Source organism: Motacilla alba, chromosome Z (genome assembly GCF_015832195.1).
Source record: "Motacilla alba alba isolate MOTALB_02 chromosome Z, Motacilla_alba_V1.0_pri, whole genome shotgun sequence".
NCBI lineage: Eukaryota > Metazoa > Chordata > Aves > Passeriformes > Motacillidae > Motacilla > Motacilla alba.
Genome location: NC_052046.1, coordinates 52,693,939 through 52,710,138, shown reverse-complemented (window position 1 = coordinate 52,710,138; position 16,200 = coordinate 52,693,939). Strand labels below are relative to the sequence as shown.

Here is a 16,200-nt window from a genome sequence, read left to right as displayed (position 1 = left end):
CTGCCCAAAACCTATTTACATGGTTTAGTCTGTGATGTTTTTTCATGTACGTTGGTTCTAAGCAGGGACTGGAAAAGAGACTTTCCGTCTCCGGGGAAGAATTTGGTGTATTTCCACTTTTCACAGAAACCTATTAGACAGGGAAAGAGAACTAAAGAAAGAATATAAGTAGTGTATAAATTGGTCCGACTAAGTTCTTCAACCAGTATGCTATTACACACAAGTCTGCCAGATCTCCACTCTTTTTTTTTTGATGTGTTGCTGCTGTATTTTATGTCTGAATAAAATGCTAGCAGAGATTCTCAGCTGTCTGGGGAACATGGCTGGAGAAGCACTGAGTTGCAGGAGTTGCAGGGACAAGGTTTTTGCAGGGCTGAGTTGTGGGCTGTGTGGCAAAGAACTCGATAATTTTTAAGCCAAAGACTCAGCAGGGTTAGTGGGTAGCTTCAGTGCTGAAGGTGGAAACTCGTGTGCACTTTTGGTTGACTTCATCACTGTGTCATTCCTGAGTGGGGAAACTAGGGGCTGAAGACTGTAGTTTGGGATTTTTCTGGTAATGTGCTCTGGTTTTTTTTAGGATGCAAAGCTACATTTACATAGCTGTAAGTAAGGATAGAAGCCCTCATATGCTTAGGTATTCTAGAAAATCCTCTTGAGTGTCTGTCTCTTGCTAACATTCTGCAGAATTACATGTCTAGTGTGTTAAGATATTTTTTAAAATCCCATTACATATCTTCTCGAGACTTCACCTGTGGCTTTCACTGCTTCAGATCTCTGTCTGGGAAGTGGAAGTAATATTGTTTCCTGAAGCGTTGCCCTTACCACAGGGGATTGTTTGGAGAGCAGAGTGTTAAGAAACAGGAGTTGAGATGCTATTACATGGGAGTCACTTAGAAGTGACTGTGTTTATCTAATAGTGTGGTATGCTTGGGGCAGAGTGCTCTCTTCCAAGACAGTTTTGTCCTCTTTTTGTTTCCCATGTGAATTCTGCTATCTTCTGTTCCAGCTGCAATTAACGGGTTCCTTTCATTGGCAGTGCAGTCAATGCTTTGGTTTGTATTGAGGAAGTTTGCCTGTGGTAGTCCATCTTCTCAGCCTCTGTTCTCCATTTGGGCAGTGGGATAATACTGCTTTTTTACCTGGGTGGGATTTTTCGGGGAAAACCTAAACAAAATTTCTTACCTTCAGGTAATATTCATGCGACCTGTGTGCCCAAACCTCTACAATGCATGTGTAGCTATGCATGAGTGTTTGCAGCACGTGGGATCTTGGTTCTCTGGTACAAGCAATTACATTGTAAAATTATGGATAATTGGGAGTTTGATACACTTTTCTGTGCTGAGTGGTTCTATGTGGAATAATGCAGAATTAGTCTGAGGCGCGATCTTGATGTAGCTCTCAAATAGATAGTTTCCCAATCTCTTTTTAACCATTATTGTATTTTTACCTGCCCACTAGACAATGAATTCCTCAAGGCTCTTTCTTGATTTATTTATTGCAGAGGTTGAAGGAAGGAAGGTGATGACCATGAGAGATGTCAAAAGATTAGGCAAACCAGCTTTGTATTCAGTAGTGAGGATCACAGCTTTGACTGAATCATCACTCCTCAGTATATAAATAGCCTACACGAGAGAAGCTGTAAATGTAATTTGAGCATAGATGCAAGTTGAACTTCTGAAAAGAAGTACCAGTCTAAGGACTCTCTTCAATACGATATAAAAGAAAGGTTTGATATCTGGTTCTCTCTACTGCAACACTGCTCTGCTTTTCCACTTTGGTGAAGCAGTGGAATTTAGGTGGTAAAGCAGGTAGTTTTCTGTATTTGAGCATCAGTTTGCTTCTACCTATTGTAGTTACCCTCCCTCAGAAGGTGAGTCACCTTTGGATGCAGAGCAGCTATGAATTTAACAAAACTATAAAATCTCTCTGTGTACAGTCTATGTTAGTCAGTAGAGCTGGAGAAAATCTGATTTACATCCAGAACATGGGTTCTGCAGGGGCTATTGAAAGTAATTCTGTATTGCTTTAGACTCCAGAAAAACGGCATCTATTTTGAATACTTTGTTTACAGGTAGAGAGTTAAAATAAAGTGGTGTTTGGTGCATGTGGGTGGTATTTAGGAGTATGACTGAAGTACACACAGGTGTGCTTAAACAGACTTGCTCAGATCCTTAATAATTGAGTATTCAGCAAGTTTTGACTGTGCTGAGTATTTATCTAGCTCCTTGGGTTATCCTGTAGCTAATTTAAAGCAACTTCGGTTTTGTGTTTGGGAGCAGAAGTTATACTTGTGATGGTAAAAGTAATTGTATCCCTTGCTGGTGACATAAAAAAGTAAATGTTTCCTCATTTCTCTTTCCCTTACTTTCGCCCACACTTGGTGTGTTATAGTAGTGAAAAGGGACTTATTTCCATATATAAATCAGTAATTTTAAACTGATTTAACTTTATATTGAAGTATACTATTTTCCAACTTATTCTCACATCTTCACTGAAGCTCACACAAAGGAAGTATCTGCTTGTCATGAAACCTATTTTTCATCCTATTCCTCCCCGCATTTTCTGCTTCTTTTGTGAAAAACAGATAATGATTTTACACAAGCAGGTTTGCAAACTGTTGGTAGGTAGTTCAGTAATTTAAAGTTTCCTTTCTTGAATTTCTGGCAAATTTCTAATGCAAACAGAATAGCACTACTAAGTCTCTAATTGTCATGGGAAGCTGCTATTACAAAAAGGAATAATTATCATACTTTGTGCAAAACAGATTTTCATAAAACAGAATATATCCAACCTCTTTGTATCTTTGTGGGCAAAATGTTAGGATTTGAATGAGTATTTTTCATGTAAATGCTCGCCTGAAATCTTTTTGATTAAAAGAGTGTCAAGATTACAGACCTAGCAAACTAAATATGAAATTAACAAGCCCAGAGACTACATTTTGGGACACCATAGAATTATTCCATGTCAAAAAGCTAGAAATCCATTAAATCCACAACAGACAGGGCACGGAAATGTGGTTTTGCTGTCTCTCATTCTGTCTGCTATAAATAAAAAAAACAAAAACAAACATGCATTGTTTTGTGAGTGTGGGTTTTTCTTCACAGTTTTGACCGCAGTATTTAATTTCTTCATTTGACCAGTACTGACTTGGTGTGTCTGCCACTAATTTGCACTTGTTTATATTTATTTATTGCTTTGAATTCACTGTGAGGTTGGGTATTGGTTTTTTGATTTACCAGATATCTAACAGGTGGCTCTAAAGGCTAGTTGAAACTTCAGACTATACCAATCATGATACTGACCTGAGAGGTGACAAGATTAGGATATGATTGATACCAATGTGATTTGGTGGCAGTGTAGTGGCGGAAGTGACACAGGGTGCCTTATCTTGCCCAGAGGACTACTGGTATCACTAATAAAATGAGCAGCTTGACAAAAATGCTGCTGCATGGTCTACTCCCTTAACTGTGCTTTTGTTTTCTGACTCAAAGGAGTGCTCAGAAAAAGTCTCACCTTGGAGATTTTGTGTGTCCAGGGCTGAGGTCTTCTGTGCAATTTGAAGGCAGAAGATGGCAGTGGTAATGTGAGGGGTGATCCTGCATTTGGGTCAACCCTGTGGTAAACTGGGCCTGGGATGGTGTGTGTATTTGAAAAAAATGTAGTTGTTTCATTTGGAAGTGGGCTCTGCTTCAGTGTGGATAAATTCATTGCTTAGTTTATCACATGCCCACAAAAATATTATCAATAGAAGGATGGTGCAAGAAGGAGTAACTGGACTAAGGGCTACTTCTGTGGATTAAGGCATCTTCTCTGCCTAGTGCATCATAATTGGTGAGTGTGCAATCCATGTTTCTGGCCCAGACATATTTATAGTAGAGGATCATGGGTATGAAACTAGTACAACTTTGTGAAGGAATCTTCTTCTGACTAATGCCTCTTTTAATATGAACGTGTTTAAGGAGAACTGCTTTAATCACATGGTTATCTGTTTAGAGAGTTACTTACCCCATATATTTCATGTGTTTACCATGTTCTAGATGCTCTTATTAGAGTTCATAGGTGTAATATCATGAAAAGCACATTTAACATACAGTGTATCTTTAGTATCTGTCTGGAATTAATGCAGTTCATAGTAGCTCTCCACAAAGGGTGATCCTACAGAAGTTACACACTGGAAAACGTTTCATGAAATCTGCATTTCCTAACCAGATAGTTCTTCTTGCTGTATTCCTCCTTTTCTGCTTTTTATGGCATTGCCTTAAACTTTGCTTTTCTACAAAAAAGTTATTTTATGTTGAAATCCCTTTTAGATGAAGAGTGTGTGAAAACTTCAATAATGCTGATGTAATTTCAAGATAAATGCCATTAGGTGTTGCTTGACTCAGATTCTGTCCTGGTAGGAGTTTTACTGGGGAAATGCCATTTGAATGAATTGAACATCAAGATGTACTTAGTGTATCCAGCTGTCTTGGATGAGAGAATTTTTGTGAACATATTAAGCATGCATGTCCTACAAATTGCTTTACAAATATGTCTTCTTAGGAAGGCTAAAAAGAGAATTGTAAACTACCTGATTATTTTAGAGTTTTTTTTTCTAGTGAAACTAACACTTGTTAGGTATTCATATGTTAAAGGCTTAAAAGACTTATTCTTTCATTGTCTTTCACTTAGGAGGAAAAATAGCAAGAAATCCTAATTGCGGAAATGCTGAAATTGGAATAGTTATTTTCAGCAGAGGTAGTTATGATGAACGATGATTGAAATGATGAGCAGGGACAATTCATATCAATATATTTTCTTCTCAATAGAATTTGGAACTATGGTCTTTTTTTTTTTTTTTTTTTTTTTTTTGTTCCTTTTCGGAAAGCAGTATTTTGCCGCATCAGGAGTCCGCTCCTGTTGAACTGGTTGCTGCAGCAAGTCTTTTACTTAAAAAATGCAAATAGGAATCAGTATCATCTGAGTGTGAGATGATACTGAGATATGTCAAGTGTGGAATGTCCAGTCTTTATTTGTTGGCCATTCTGCTCAGGTCCCCAACTCCATGGCACCATCCCTTGTACCCTCAGGGCAGCATGCTCCAGAGAAAGAGAATTGGGATCCTCAGTGGCTGTGTCATCCATGGTGAGAGCTCCTACTGACAAGCTGCTGTGACCTACAGGGGACTGGAAGATTTTAGTTGGTGCTTCTGTAGGTCTGTGGTATTGCCATATGAAGCATGAGGAAATCATGAGCCAGTGCCTGAAGCTGAAACTTGCATTTAAATTTGGAGTAAAAGGAAATGTGTCCTATGTATACATTCACAGTATTTTAGTAAACTTTCACTTGTAGTATGTTGATTTAACAAACTAAAAACTTGTTAGATCAGAAAGGGAGATAGGTGTCCTAAATGTATTCTGCTTCTCAGATGAACACTCTATTCCAGCAACTGGGATTTGATAGAGTATGAATCATTTCTTTATCTTGAGAAAGAATTAGCAGGTATCATACATCAGTTGGTTTAAAATGTGAGAGAGTAACACCTTATTTGCGTTTCTGTCTTCATAAGGATTCAAAATTGGAACTTGAAAATACCATTGCCACAGAATCCATTGCACTGATTTTTCATCTCTTTCAGGGATGTTAAAATGGTGCTGTTCTGTATTGGCTTAAAAGGGGCAATATTTTTGTCTATTGTTTCAAATACTAAAATCCGTTGTGTTAATCTGAAGAAATTGCATCTGAGTATTGCTCATTTTCATGGTAATGGCTATGAGTTAAAATGTTGTTTCCTTTAAATAAAAACTTTCTATCTTTTCATTTTTTGAGCAATTTGACTGTTGTTTGTGATGTTTTGAGAAACTGCCAGGTAGGAAGAAGAAATGAATAATTGGAGGTAATACACAGCAAAGTTTCGAAGCACTCTGAGGAATTAACAAATCCACCAAACAGATCAGTGTTTATTCTTAGTATTTTCTTTTCTGCAAGCAAACACAATCAAGTGTGACTATCAGTGAATCAGACAAACTATGGACTCCACCTTCCTAACCTTCACGGCTGAGGCAGGCAAAGAAAACCAAAGGTGCAAGAGAAATAGTAGTCTTGTTCCAGATGCAGAAGGACTGTTTCCTGGCTTCCAGATGAGTTTGGAAGTAAAACCACTTGAGTTCAGCAGTCACATTGTATTTCCTGTTTTTTTGGGTGACTTCTGATTGCCGCTTTTATCAGTTTGTTGATTGGTTTTATGTAGTTCATTAAAACCTGTAAGAGCGCATTACTTGCTGGAGAAACTTAATTTTCTTTCTTTGCAGACTGTTGTATGTTGCCACTGGTTGCAGTGCTTTCTGCACGTATCAGGACTGTAAAGTATAAGTTTTTTAGGTGTAACTGGAAATCTGTCTCAATCTTTGCAGTTCTCAACTCTGGTAGCATATTATTTTCTAAGTGATTAACATTTGAAGCACGCTGCTCCAGAGTAAGCAGTGTAGGCATAGTATAGAGAGTGGATGCAAGATAACAGGTACCTACAGCTACTCCTGAGTCTTCCTTTATATGTATTTGCAGACGAAAGTGAATTTCTAGCAAGGATCAGAAGTGGACATCGATGGTTCCATTTTGTAGTGGGAAAATTATTGCAGTGTTTGTGGTAAAATTATTTTTTTATAAATTAGAACCCTCTTTTGTAAGCACAATATATGTAAATTTTAAAAGCATGGTTTCTTTTAGATTAAAATGCTAGATATTTTCACCTTTTTCATTAAATCTTACGCCTTAATATTTTTTCAGAGCAATTAAGGCCACCGCCTGAAGTTAAACACAGTCCTTCAGAGAACAAGTTTTTACTCTGTCAGTCTTTTCTTGTCGTTGTTAATTTTTTCATGATATAGCATTAAAACTACTACTGATCTGCAGTAGTCATTTCCAAGTAATTTTCGTGTCGCTCTTGTGAAATGAAGTGTAAAAAAACTTGTGATGTAAATAAATACATAGGAGACTTTTCTTCCCCTAACTAAATATATGCATATAGCTGCAAGGACAGGCTCAGACTGGCTTGTGCCATTCCAGCAGGTGCAGAATTGTGGTCAGACTCTTTGGCAGAGCGTGTGAGAAACTGAGTAGTAAGAGATTGTGCATGTGCTATTGTCTTTCAGCAGTTATGGGAAAGATTAAAATGGGAAATTCTGAACTAATTGCAGCTAGGGAACAGATGCAAAATACTGAACTTCTAGCTGAAGCTGCCTTAGTGTGGTGCCACAGGTCTATAAGTTTAAAATTTTTTTTCTCTGTATTTTATTTTACTGTGAAGTCACAGTTTAAAAATTGGTAGAGAACGGTGGAAAGTTCTCATCCCTATGTAATGAGGACATATTTCACAAAAAAAGTATTGCTGTGAAATGCTGAGGATTGCTTGTACGTGAAGGCATAGTACCTTAAAGAGGATTTCAAAGCTCTACTGACGGAAACAGCATTTCCTGTGGCAGTGTCCTTTTACTCATTTGTGTCTGATTTTTCAGCAAGTGTTTCCTGCTGCCTTTGAGGAATGGAAATTGAAGCCAGTCTTTGTCATTTCAAGTTCCACTTGCAGCCTTTTTCTGGATGCTCTGCAGGTACATATATCAGGGCAAGATGCAGCTTCATGGCTGCCTGAGCAACTGAAGAACTTTGGTAATCTCCAGGCTGTGCATTTCTGTTCCCCTACTTGCTGATATAAGTTGATTTTAACAAAATACCATCAGCTTCATCTGGTGACAGGCTTAATGCATGTTTATATGTCACCCTACTTGACTTGCTTTTTACTGTCTTAATAATGAATGATTCAGGATGTATCCTTTTGTGCTCAGTTCAGCTCCACGTGATTCTTGAGACATTAAATAAAAGCTGTGTCTTATCAATTCACTTCAGCAGCCCACAGAGAAGTATGTACATTAGAAAATTGATTTTTGAGAAGTCTTCCACTCCAGTTTATTGCTTATGTTGCTGTTTGTTGTATTTTTTGCAAAATAGGCAAATAAATTAACTCACAAAACACTAAATTAACTTGCGAAGGGAAAGTTACATCACTTTATGAGCTTTGCTGGGATGTTTGCAAAAAAGTTGGTAGGAAAGTGAAGTGGAGAATGGTACTTGTGGTTATTTGGCAGTCTGGTGGCGGTGGTTACTTGTATGTGCATTGCTAAAATTGTTTCTCTTTAACATCAGCAATTGGCTTGGTGAAGATCTTTTTTATTTAGTGTCCTGCTTAGCACAGAAGGTAAGAAGGTCTTTTCCTTCCACTTGCTTTGACTACAAGGGTAGACTCTTTGTGTCTTGGTTTCCAAACACCATTTCTTTAGGGCTGAAGAGAAATTTCATATTCAAGGCTTGTAGTATTTCCTCCAGTTCTGTAGAACTGGAGTAAGCATTTCCAGACAAAAGTCTGTGATTAAAACAAAACACATTCTTCTTTATGAATGAGGAGTTAATTTTCTGTGAAATACTAAGATTAGCTTTTTTGCTTGCTTTATTCAGAATCATGATATGTTTCATACAGTGTAATAATGTTTTTTTGTTCTCACTAATTTGTGAAATGCTTGTTTAGGGTGTGTGCATGTGTTCTTGGTAAGCACTTAATAAAGTAGATTGATCTTTTTGGCAAAGACTGCATTGTGTAGAACAAATTAAACCTGAAATAACAGTTGTTGCAGATTATTTTTCTGAAAGCGTAATTGCATATATTCTTCTTCCTACTGGCTGCTGAAATGGGCTTCCCAATAATGTTTTATTATTCTGCTTTATTTCAACAATACATATATAGTAGTTTTGTTTCCATTCCACCGACAAACCTAAAGCCTCCAGTGGTAATTCTTTACCAGCATTTTTTTGTAATTGTAATAACCATGGAACTTTGTGAAATATAGTGGAAATATTTTCCCAAAGTTTATGAGCTATAAATAAAATCCCAATTTTCTTTTTTCCACAGAATCATTTATGGGGTTTTTTTTTCCCCCCAGGAAAAAGGGAGTGCAAATAGATATTTTTGAGCAACAAATTTATTCTGAACTTTCTGTCTATTAGAACATTTCTGAATACTTTAATATCTGGAGTTTATAGACTCTTGCTTCTTTTTTAATCTCCATCAGTGCTAAGAATTGGGACATATGCTAAAATGCTAATTAAGGTATGTGAACATATTTAACCGAGTACTTATGCCCTATTTTAGCTGTGTGTGGCAAGGATAAATTGACTTAAACCACTGTGTTGCCATCCTGAAAGGGTTTTAGAATTCTAATGGTCCATCACGTGCTCCTCTTTTCCTGCAGCTGATAGCTGTGGAGCCATGGTTGTACTCCAAGGACCAGCTTTACTGGGTCACCTCAAGTGGCCTAAGGTATAGTCTCGTCTACGGACTTACCTTTGAACATCTTTCAGACTGCTTTGTAGGCACTTGTGAACTTAAGGTCTCAGGTTTTTGGGTGTATTTAGGAAATTAAGTACCATTTAACCATCTGGTCAAAAAAATTTCACTGTCTGAATCAGAAACTTAAGCTTTTGCTCTTGTGTTGAATCCCTGCAACCGTGCTGGAGGGGACTGTTAACTGATATGGGTCTTTATAACTTTACTGGGACCAGATTCTGGTACAGTGATTTTATTATTATCTCTTCGTATGCAGAAAAAAAGAAAAAGTTAACACTGAAGTTAATAAATATTTAATCTTTCTCTTATTAAAATGATGCCATGTAAATGTCAAGGAAAAGTGATCAAATTTTTTAAAACAGTGTCTTGTAGGTGTCTCCCAAAGGATGCAAACAATAAAAACTTGCATTACATAAGCAAAAAGGCGATTTGAGCACAAGCCTTTCCTTTCTGCCTCCTTCATCTTTTCTGCTTCCATGCTGGTGTGTTTTTTATGCAAAACCAAGCATCTTTTGTGTTCAGGGAAAGGAGTAGTAGAACTGTCTGTGTTTGTTAACAGATTTGACAAACTGTGGCAGCAAAAGCTATCTTTTTGATATTTTGGCATGAACAGTCACCCTTTTATTGGGCCATTAATGCTATTTCAGAGCGTCACGCTGTATCCACAGGCAATAATTTAGCAGTTGTTTATCAGAAGCTTTCATAAAGCTTTGAATAGTATTGTAACATTCAGTAACACTAACAACAGCATTTCAGAAAATGTGCCAGTTTACATGGGATATCCATGAATATAGTTGTTTGGGAATGCATGACCCACATAACCTATAAATGTAATTGGAATTTACAGTGCTGGCATAGGCTGATGGATAGTAGATTAGAGCCTGATTAACCATGTGATTCACAGGCTGGGAATATATTGTCCTAAGAAAGATTCATTAGATGCAATCAGAATTTCAAGTGGTCAGATGAAATTCAAGTACGCTGTTTGCTTTCCATCCCCCTCACCTCCCCCCCCCCCCCACCCCTGCCTTGTGTTTTTCTTTCTAGGTTGCCCTTGTACTCATTTATTTATTTATTTTATTTCCAGAGCTGGGAAATACTACTTTGATGAATCTGTTCCTCACCCTAAAGCTGTCTGTCTGTTATTCATCAGAAAGCAGGTCGCAGTTCAGTGAGCAGAAGAAAAGATTTTAATAGAAGCTGTGCCAAGGGCTGTAATGCATCATTTTAGGGCCCTAATTACATTACAATGACAAATATCAATGGTGACAACAGCAATAACCTACATCCTTTAATGGCTATGCTGGAAAAGGAGTTTGGGCACTGTGCCATCAGATTAGACTTGGTTTCAAAACATAGGCTATTAGAAGTGTGTCCACAGCATTGTTGGCTGATAACTGAAGCCCAGTGGAAGGGCCTGTAAATAAATGAAGCCTCTCTAAAGCCTGATCCTGTGGGACAAAAGAAGTAAAATTAGATGACTGTGGAAGCAGCCGTGTTCCTGAGGCAACTTTGACTTCCCTATGAGGATTTGGATGCCTGGTTTTATGAAATCATACTTTCTCCTTCACTTGGCAGTTAGACTGATGATGAAAAACCCATTGACCTGATGCCTAACAGAAAAAAGAAATCCTGAACTGTTGTTCAAATGTAGGTTTGTAAAAATGTGTGTGAGTAGAAATGTGAATTTGTGCTTTACCTTGTGTTGGAGATTGTACCTTAGGCAAAGAAGAATGAGTTTCCTGGCTTCCTCCAGGGGTACTAGAAATAGGTCTACTGAGATGCTAATCCATGTCATCAGTACCTACACCTTCAAGCTTCAGGGCAGCATCTCAAGAAACCCACCCAACCAGCTTCTGGTAGCAACTCCTTTCTCGTGTATGTTTTGTGGAAGACAATCAAGCCTGTTGCTGTGGCATTATCTCCTGCAGTTAATTGTCGAAACAGTTGAAGTATTGAGACAGAGTGTACTTCATTTTTACTGTGTGAAAATGTCTAGTATGAGACTTTTCTTGGTACAGAACATGTGCCTTCCTATCATTTGTGCATGTACACAGTGTTTTCCTTTTTGCCTTCAGACTGCATGTGGTCTCCAAAGGTAGACAGTCTGTGTCTCAGTCATGCTGTGTCTCTACAGTCTGCTGCTGCTCAGCTGGGCTGTTTCCTTGCTGTCTGAGTTTGTAGGATGATAACTGTATGCACAGCCATGCAACTGGGGATGCTTTTTGTTAGGGAAAGACTGTTTTAATAAGGAAAAAAATGCAAACACTTCAGCATAACAAGGGCTTTTTGGCTTTGTTGTGATTGGCCTACCAGAGAAATGCTGCTGAGGGATGTTTTGACATTACTTAAAGCTGTTTTAGCTATTTTTCTTCTCCATAGCCTGAGGTGGGTGCTGTCTCCATCAGCTCTCTTCCCTGTGTATAGCATGAAAGGACTTCTGCACTCCAGTGGGATTGATATCAAGAGATTTATTGCCGTTGTGTAACTGTGCATATTCAGCCACCTGCTTTCAGTTGCTTACAGCCTTTTAGAAAACTCTTTTTCCAAAAGGTTTCCAGGTTCGGAAATGAACCTGGTTCATTTCCCAGGTTCAGAATCTGCCAGAGGTGAATTTTTATATAAATACTGAGCAAATATATTTCAGCCACATTGGCCAGAAGAGAAGTAGGCAGTAGAAGGGAGACATACTTCTGTCGGGGAGAGGAAAGAGAAGTGATCAAAAGAAAAACATCATAACTGAAATAACTTGAAGTATCTATGGTTGAGTACCTTACTTGAGAAGAAATGCCTCAAAGTGAATTGAATAAAATTATTTTTGTTGACGAAGCTATATTCTAGCTGAACGGTAATTTGCGGGTTTGATGGGGAAGCCAGTGAAGTTTTACAGCCTGTGTTACCCAGAAGGTCAAATAAGACAATTGTAACAGTCCCTTCTGGCCTTAAAATCTATGAATCTACAAGCTTTTTAAAATTAGACGCTGAGCTCCTGCATGGCACTTTGAACTGGTTTTGATCTCAGTTCCTTAGCAGAGCAGTAAAGGTATCTAGCTGATGTAGCTGTGGTGGTAGAAAAGGGGTTTTCCAAAAACTACCTCAGTGGAGCTGTTCAGGGCAAGGTTGTGCCATGCCTTTTAAAGATGGGGAGGAGTGGTTTTGCAGCAAAAGAAAGCATGATGTGCCTTTTTTTTTTTTTTTTTTTTTTTTTTTTTTTTACGAAGGCACATGTGTATGTTAAATGGCAAGATACTGGCTTCAGCTTATGCCAAGACAGGAGCACTGGGGAATTTTCTGCTCATGTGGAAAACCTTGAAGAATAGAATGTGTTGCTTTCTCACTGGCTTTAGGGCACTCAGGAAATTTCTCAAAAAAAAATAGCAGTGTGACTGGAACCCAAAATTTGGAAATGACTAGACTGATGGTGCTTGAACCACTAAGAGCAGGTACTTTACAGCTGTGCCTTATATTACAGTTTACATTTCCTTAATCAAATACTGTTATTCAAGTAACGCTGTATTGGATTGTGCAGCCTTTCTGGCTGAAGCTTAGGTGCACACAACTTGTCACTCCCTGTGCTGCTCTGTGTAACAAATAGTTAATAAATTTACTTGTCAACTTGTATAGTGAATGCTGTCTGTTTAAAGGAATATTTAAGTTTTGCCTTGTGGGATATCTGATACTACAGATGTATTTGAAATTTGGGGATAATTTAGATTTTTGCTGAACAGAGCATATTATAAAGTATCCTATAAGGTACCTGTGCTGCTGATTAAATAGAAAAGATGTAGTAAACAAATACAAAAAATCATTAAAATGCATAAATTTTATGATTTGAGGACTTGCATAAACAGTGAAGACCAATGAGGAGATACAAGGACAGTTTAACATAGAAATTGCTATATAAATAGTATATGAGAATCTAGGTGGGTTTCAGAGAGAGGGAGAAGTGTATTCCAAAATAGCATGTATTAAGTGTGTGTATCACACAGTATGCACAAGGGGGCAGAGTTAGTTGCACATGTGCTCTTACCTCTTGCAAACCATATCTGCTGGTAACATAGCTCTCTAACTGTAATATTCCTTGAACCCAGATTTATTTTATATGAACTTCTGATTTTTTACTGCTACTTGTGAGCCTTTCTGATCTACAGATTCTTTTCCAAGTGTTTGCTATTTAAAAGACAGCATAGCAAAAAGGCTGGAAGGTTTGCTTTAAGAAGAAGGAATGCTAAATTGCATGTTAGTATGTCTTCATCCCATGATTCATGACTTTGCAAGGGGAAAAGCATTCTGTCTGATCGTAAAATGAGAAACTGATCCTGGTTAGAATTTTGTGTAAGAAAATTATGATTTATGGTAGGAAAGTCTGTGTGGCTTTGAATGTTCTCCTTCTGGAGCTGTATTTCTTGTGTTATTTAAACAGATCTCCTGTGCCTCTATTGAGATTTTCAAATTAAATACAGAGAATTGATCTCTGATATGAAAATAAAACATCGTGTATTATTAATTTGTGGTTACAATTGCACATGAAAGTAACTACTACTAACCAGGAGGATAGATAACAGCAGAAGTGTGTTACAAGACTGGGGTATTCCTTTCTGAAATATATGGCAGAATGCTTATCAGTAAGATTGTATATTGCAATGCTAATGTTCTCATGATATGCACTGTTACAAGTAAATGGTGTATTTGTTCCCTTTGCTTACAATGGCATTGCTTTTATTTGAAGTGATCCTTCCTTTTGCGTCATAAGAGAGAGTTCAGTTTGATACACAGAATTTTGTTTATCTTTTTTGTTACATCCCCTGAAGATTCTGTTCTTGAAATTAATGTGATTGTGTAATCAAAACTAACTACTCTTTGTATCAGTTCAAAATAGTGGTTTTTAAGAAAAATATTTTAGCTTCTAATATTTTTAGCAGAAATCACTGGCTTCCTAAGTACATTTGGATCCGTGTGCAAACACTTCTGTTATTTTGAGAACATCTCTTGGCCAGAGAATGGCCAGAGTTGAAAGAAAAAAAATGTCTCTTTAGGGTTCATGGGTGACAATTGCATTTGAGAATTTATGTAATTGAACTTCTTTTTTGTTGTGACTTGCAGGCAGAAATTGTCAAGAGGCTGAATGCTATATGTGCGCAAGTCATTCCCTTCCTGTCCCAAGAGGTGGGTAGTCATTTGTACTGCTTCTGATCTAAATGATTGCATCATTGTATCTATTACAAAAGTGGGACTTTGTGTTGAGACTTTACTTATGGATCTCTTGGCACTTGTAGATGACTTTCCATTGTGCTGTCATCACTTTATCATCATTATCTTCAAGCCTATTATAATATCATTTAAATATATTTATGAAATGAAATGTATTGTCATGTCAAAGCAGAATTTTAGTTTAAATATTTTTCTTCAATGTACAGCGTAGTTTCTCTTGGAATTATGATTTTGTGCATCTGAAATCAAAGACATCTTGCAAAAATGCTAGAAAGGCATAATTTGTGCGCCGTCCTTGGCAGTGATCATTAAAGTTCGGCAGAAACTTCTGTTTTGGTACATGAATAGTGATGTTCAACACAGCAGGCATAGAAACACAGTTTTTATGTTGGCTTTTTTCTCTCTGTTTCCCTGATTACTTCCTACCTTAAATCCTTTTATGTTTTTGTGTATTTGGGGAATATAAACAGAAAATTGAAACTCACTGTGAGCTAATTTCTCTAACCATTAATTTTCTTCAAATTATGATTTGCTAGTATTATTGTGAGTGCATTGTAGATAATTTAAAAGACACTGGGATTTAGGGGAGTAGATGGGAGCTAATGAGGAAGCTTCCAAGCAACTGGTGTGTGTGAAGTAAATAGGAAGTGTGGTTCGTGAAAGGAAACCTTTGGTGCATAATGGCCTCCCTTGCCCACCCCTCTGAAGAAAAGGGACTGGACACTGGGATCTGTTGGTGCAGGTTAGTGTGCATCAGTTTAGCACATGGTTAAATTTCAATACAATATGTAGCTGCAAAGACAGATTTGGAAGTTGTATTTTTATGTATTGCATCTGTAAAACATCATGCCTGAGAACACTATGTGACTTCCTCCTGGCTTTTCAGTTGTTACATAAAATGCCAGTGCTTTTCAAGGGAGCTGCTCAGCTGACTGCAAGTGAGAGGCTGTGTGCTCCATGTTGCTGTCCAGCTAATGAGCTTTGTGTGTGCCCACACGTGTGTGTATCTGTGTGTATTTGAAACAAAAATTATGCCATCAAAACTAAAACCTGACAGTGTTTGTGAGTAGCACTGTACTCTCTTCTTATTAAGATGGACTTGTGGAAACTAAACAATGTGTAATATTCTTGCTCCATTGCTGGAGGGCTAGAATTCAAGTCCTTCACAGATCTAAAACAAGTAGCTGTTTTGTACTTTGACTGCTTCAGAGTCTCTATAGGGCGCAGTTACATGTTTTTATTTGCTGTTCAGAGATAGCATACCATATATAGACAGCAGGGAAGGATTGAGAGGGGAAGCATAAAAGAGCTTCTCACATGTCTCAACAGTGCAGCTGCCAGTGACTTTTTTTGTAATAAGTTTAGGAAAATCTTGATTTTTTGACCTCTTCAAGTAAGAATACATATTTAAATCAGTATATATTGGCATACCCTGATGTGTCAAAAGTGAACTGAGCTTCAGGTTTGAGTATACTGATAGTCTTGGTTTCTCTCTAATTTGTGTCTTTAAAAAGTTAATGTCTTAATGGAAGTCTCTTTATTTCATCATCTAGATTAATAGAGAATTGAATTGCAGCATGCTTTTGCTGTTTATGCATTTTACATGCAGTCTAATT

At 37.6% G+C, this 16,200-nt stretch overlaps 1 protein-coding gene across 5 annotated transcripts in view; it reads left to right on the top strand.

Moving 5' to 3' along the window:
* Nucleotides 1-16,200, top strand: part of TLE4 (TLE family member 4, transcriptional corepressor) — a 99,915-nt gene that overhangs the window by 17,097 nt on the left and 66,618 nt on the right. For 3 of the 5 annotated variants that reach the window (XM_038123691.1, XM_038123689.1, XM_038123690.1), the window contains exon 5: nt 14,477-14,539. The exons of the other annotated variants lie outside the window; for them this stretch is intronic. In XM_038123691.1, coding sequence (XP_037979619.1) covers nt 14,477-14,539 — 63 coding nt within the window. The remainder of the gene's footprint in view (nt 1-14,476; nt 14,540-16,200) is intronic. 5 annotated transcript variants of the gene reach the window in all.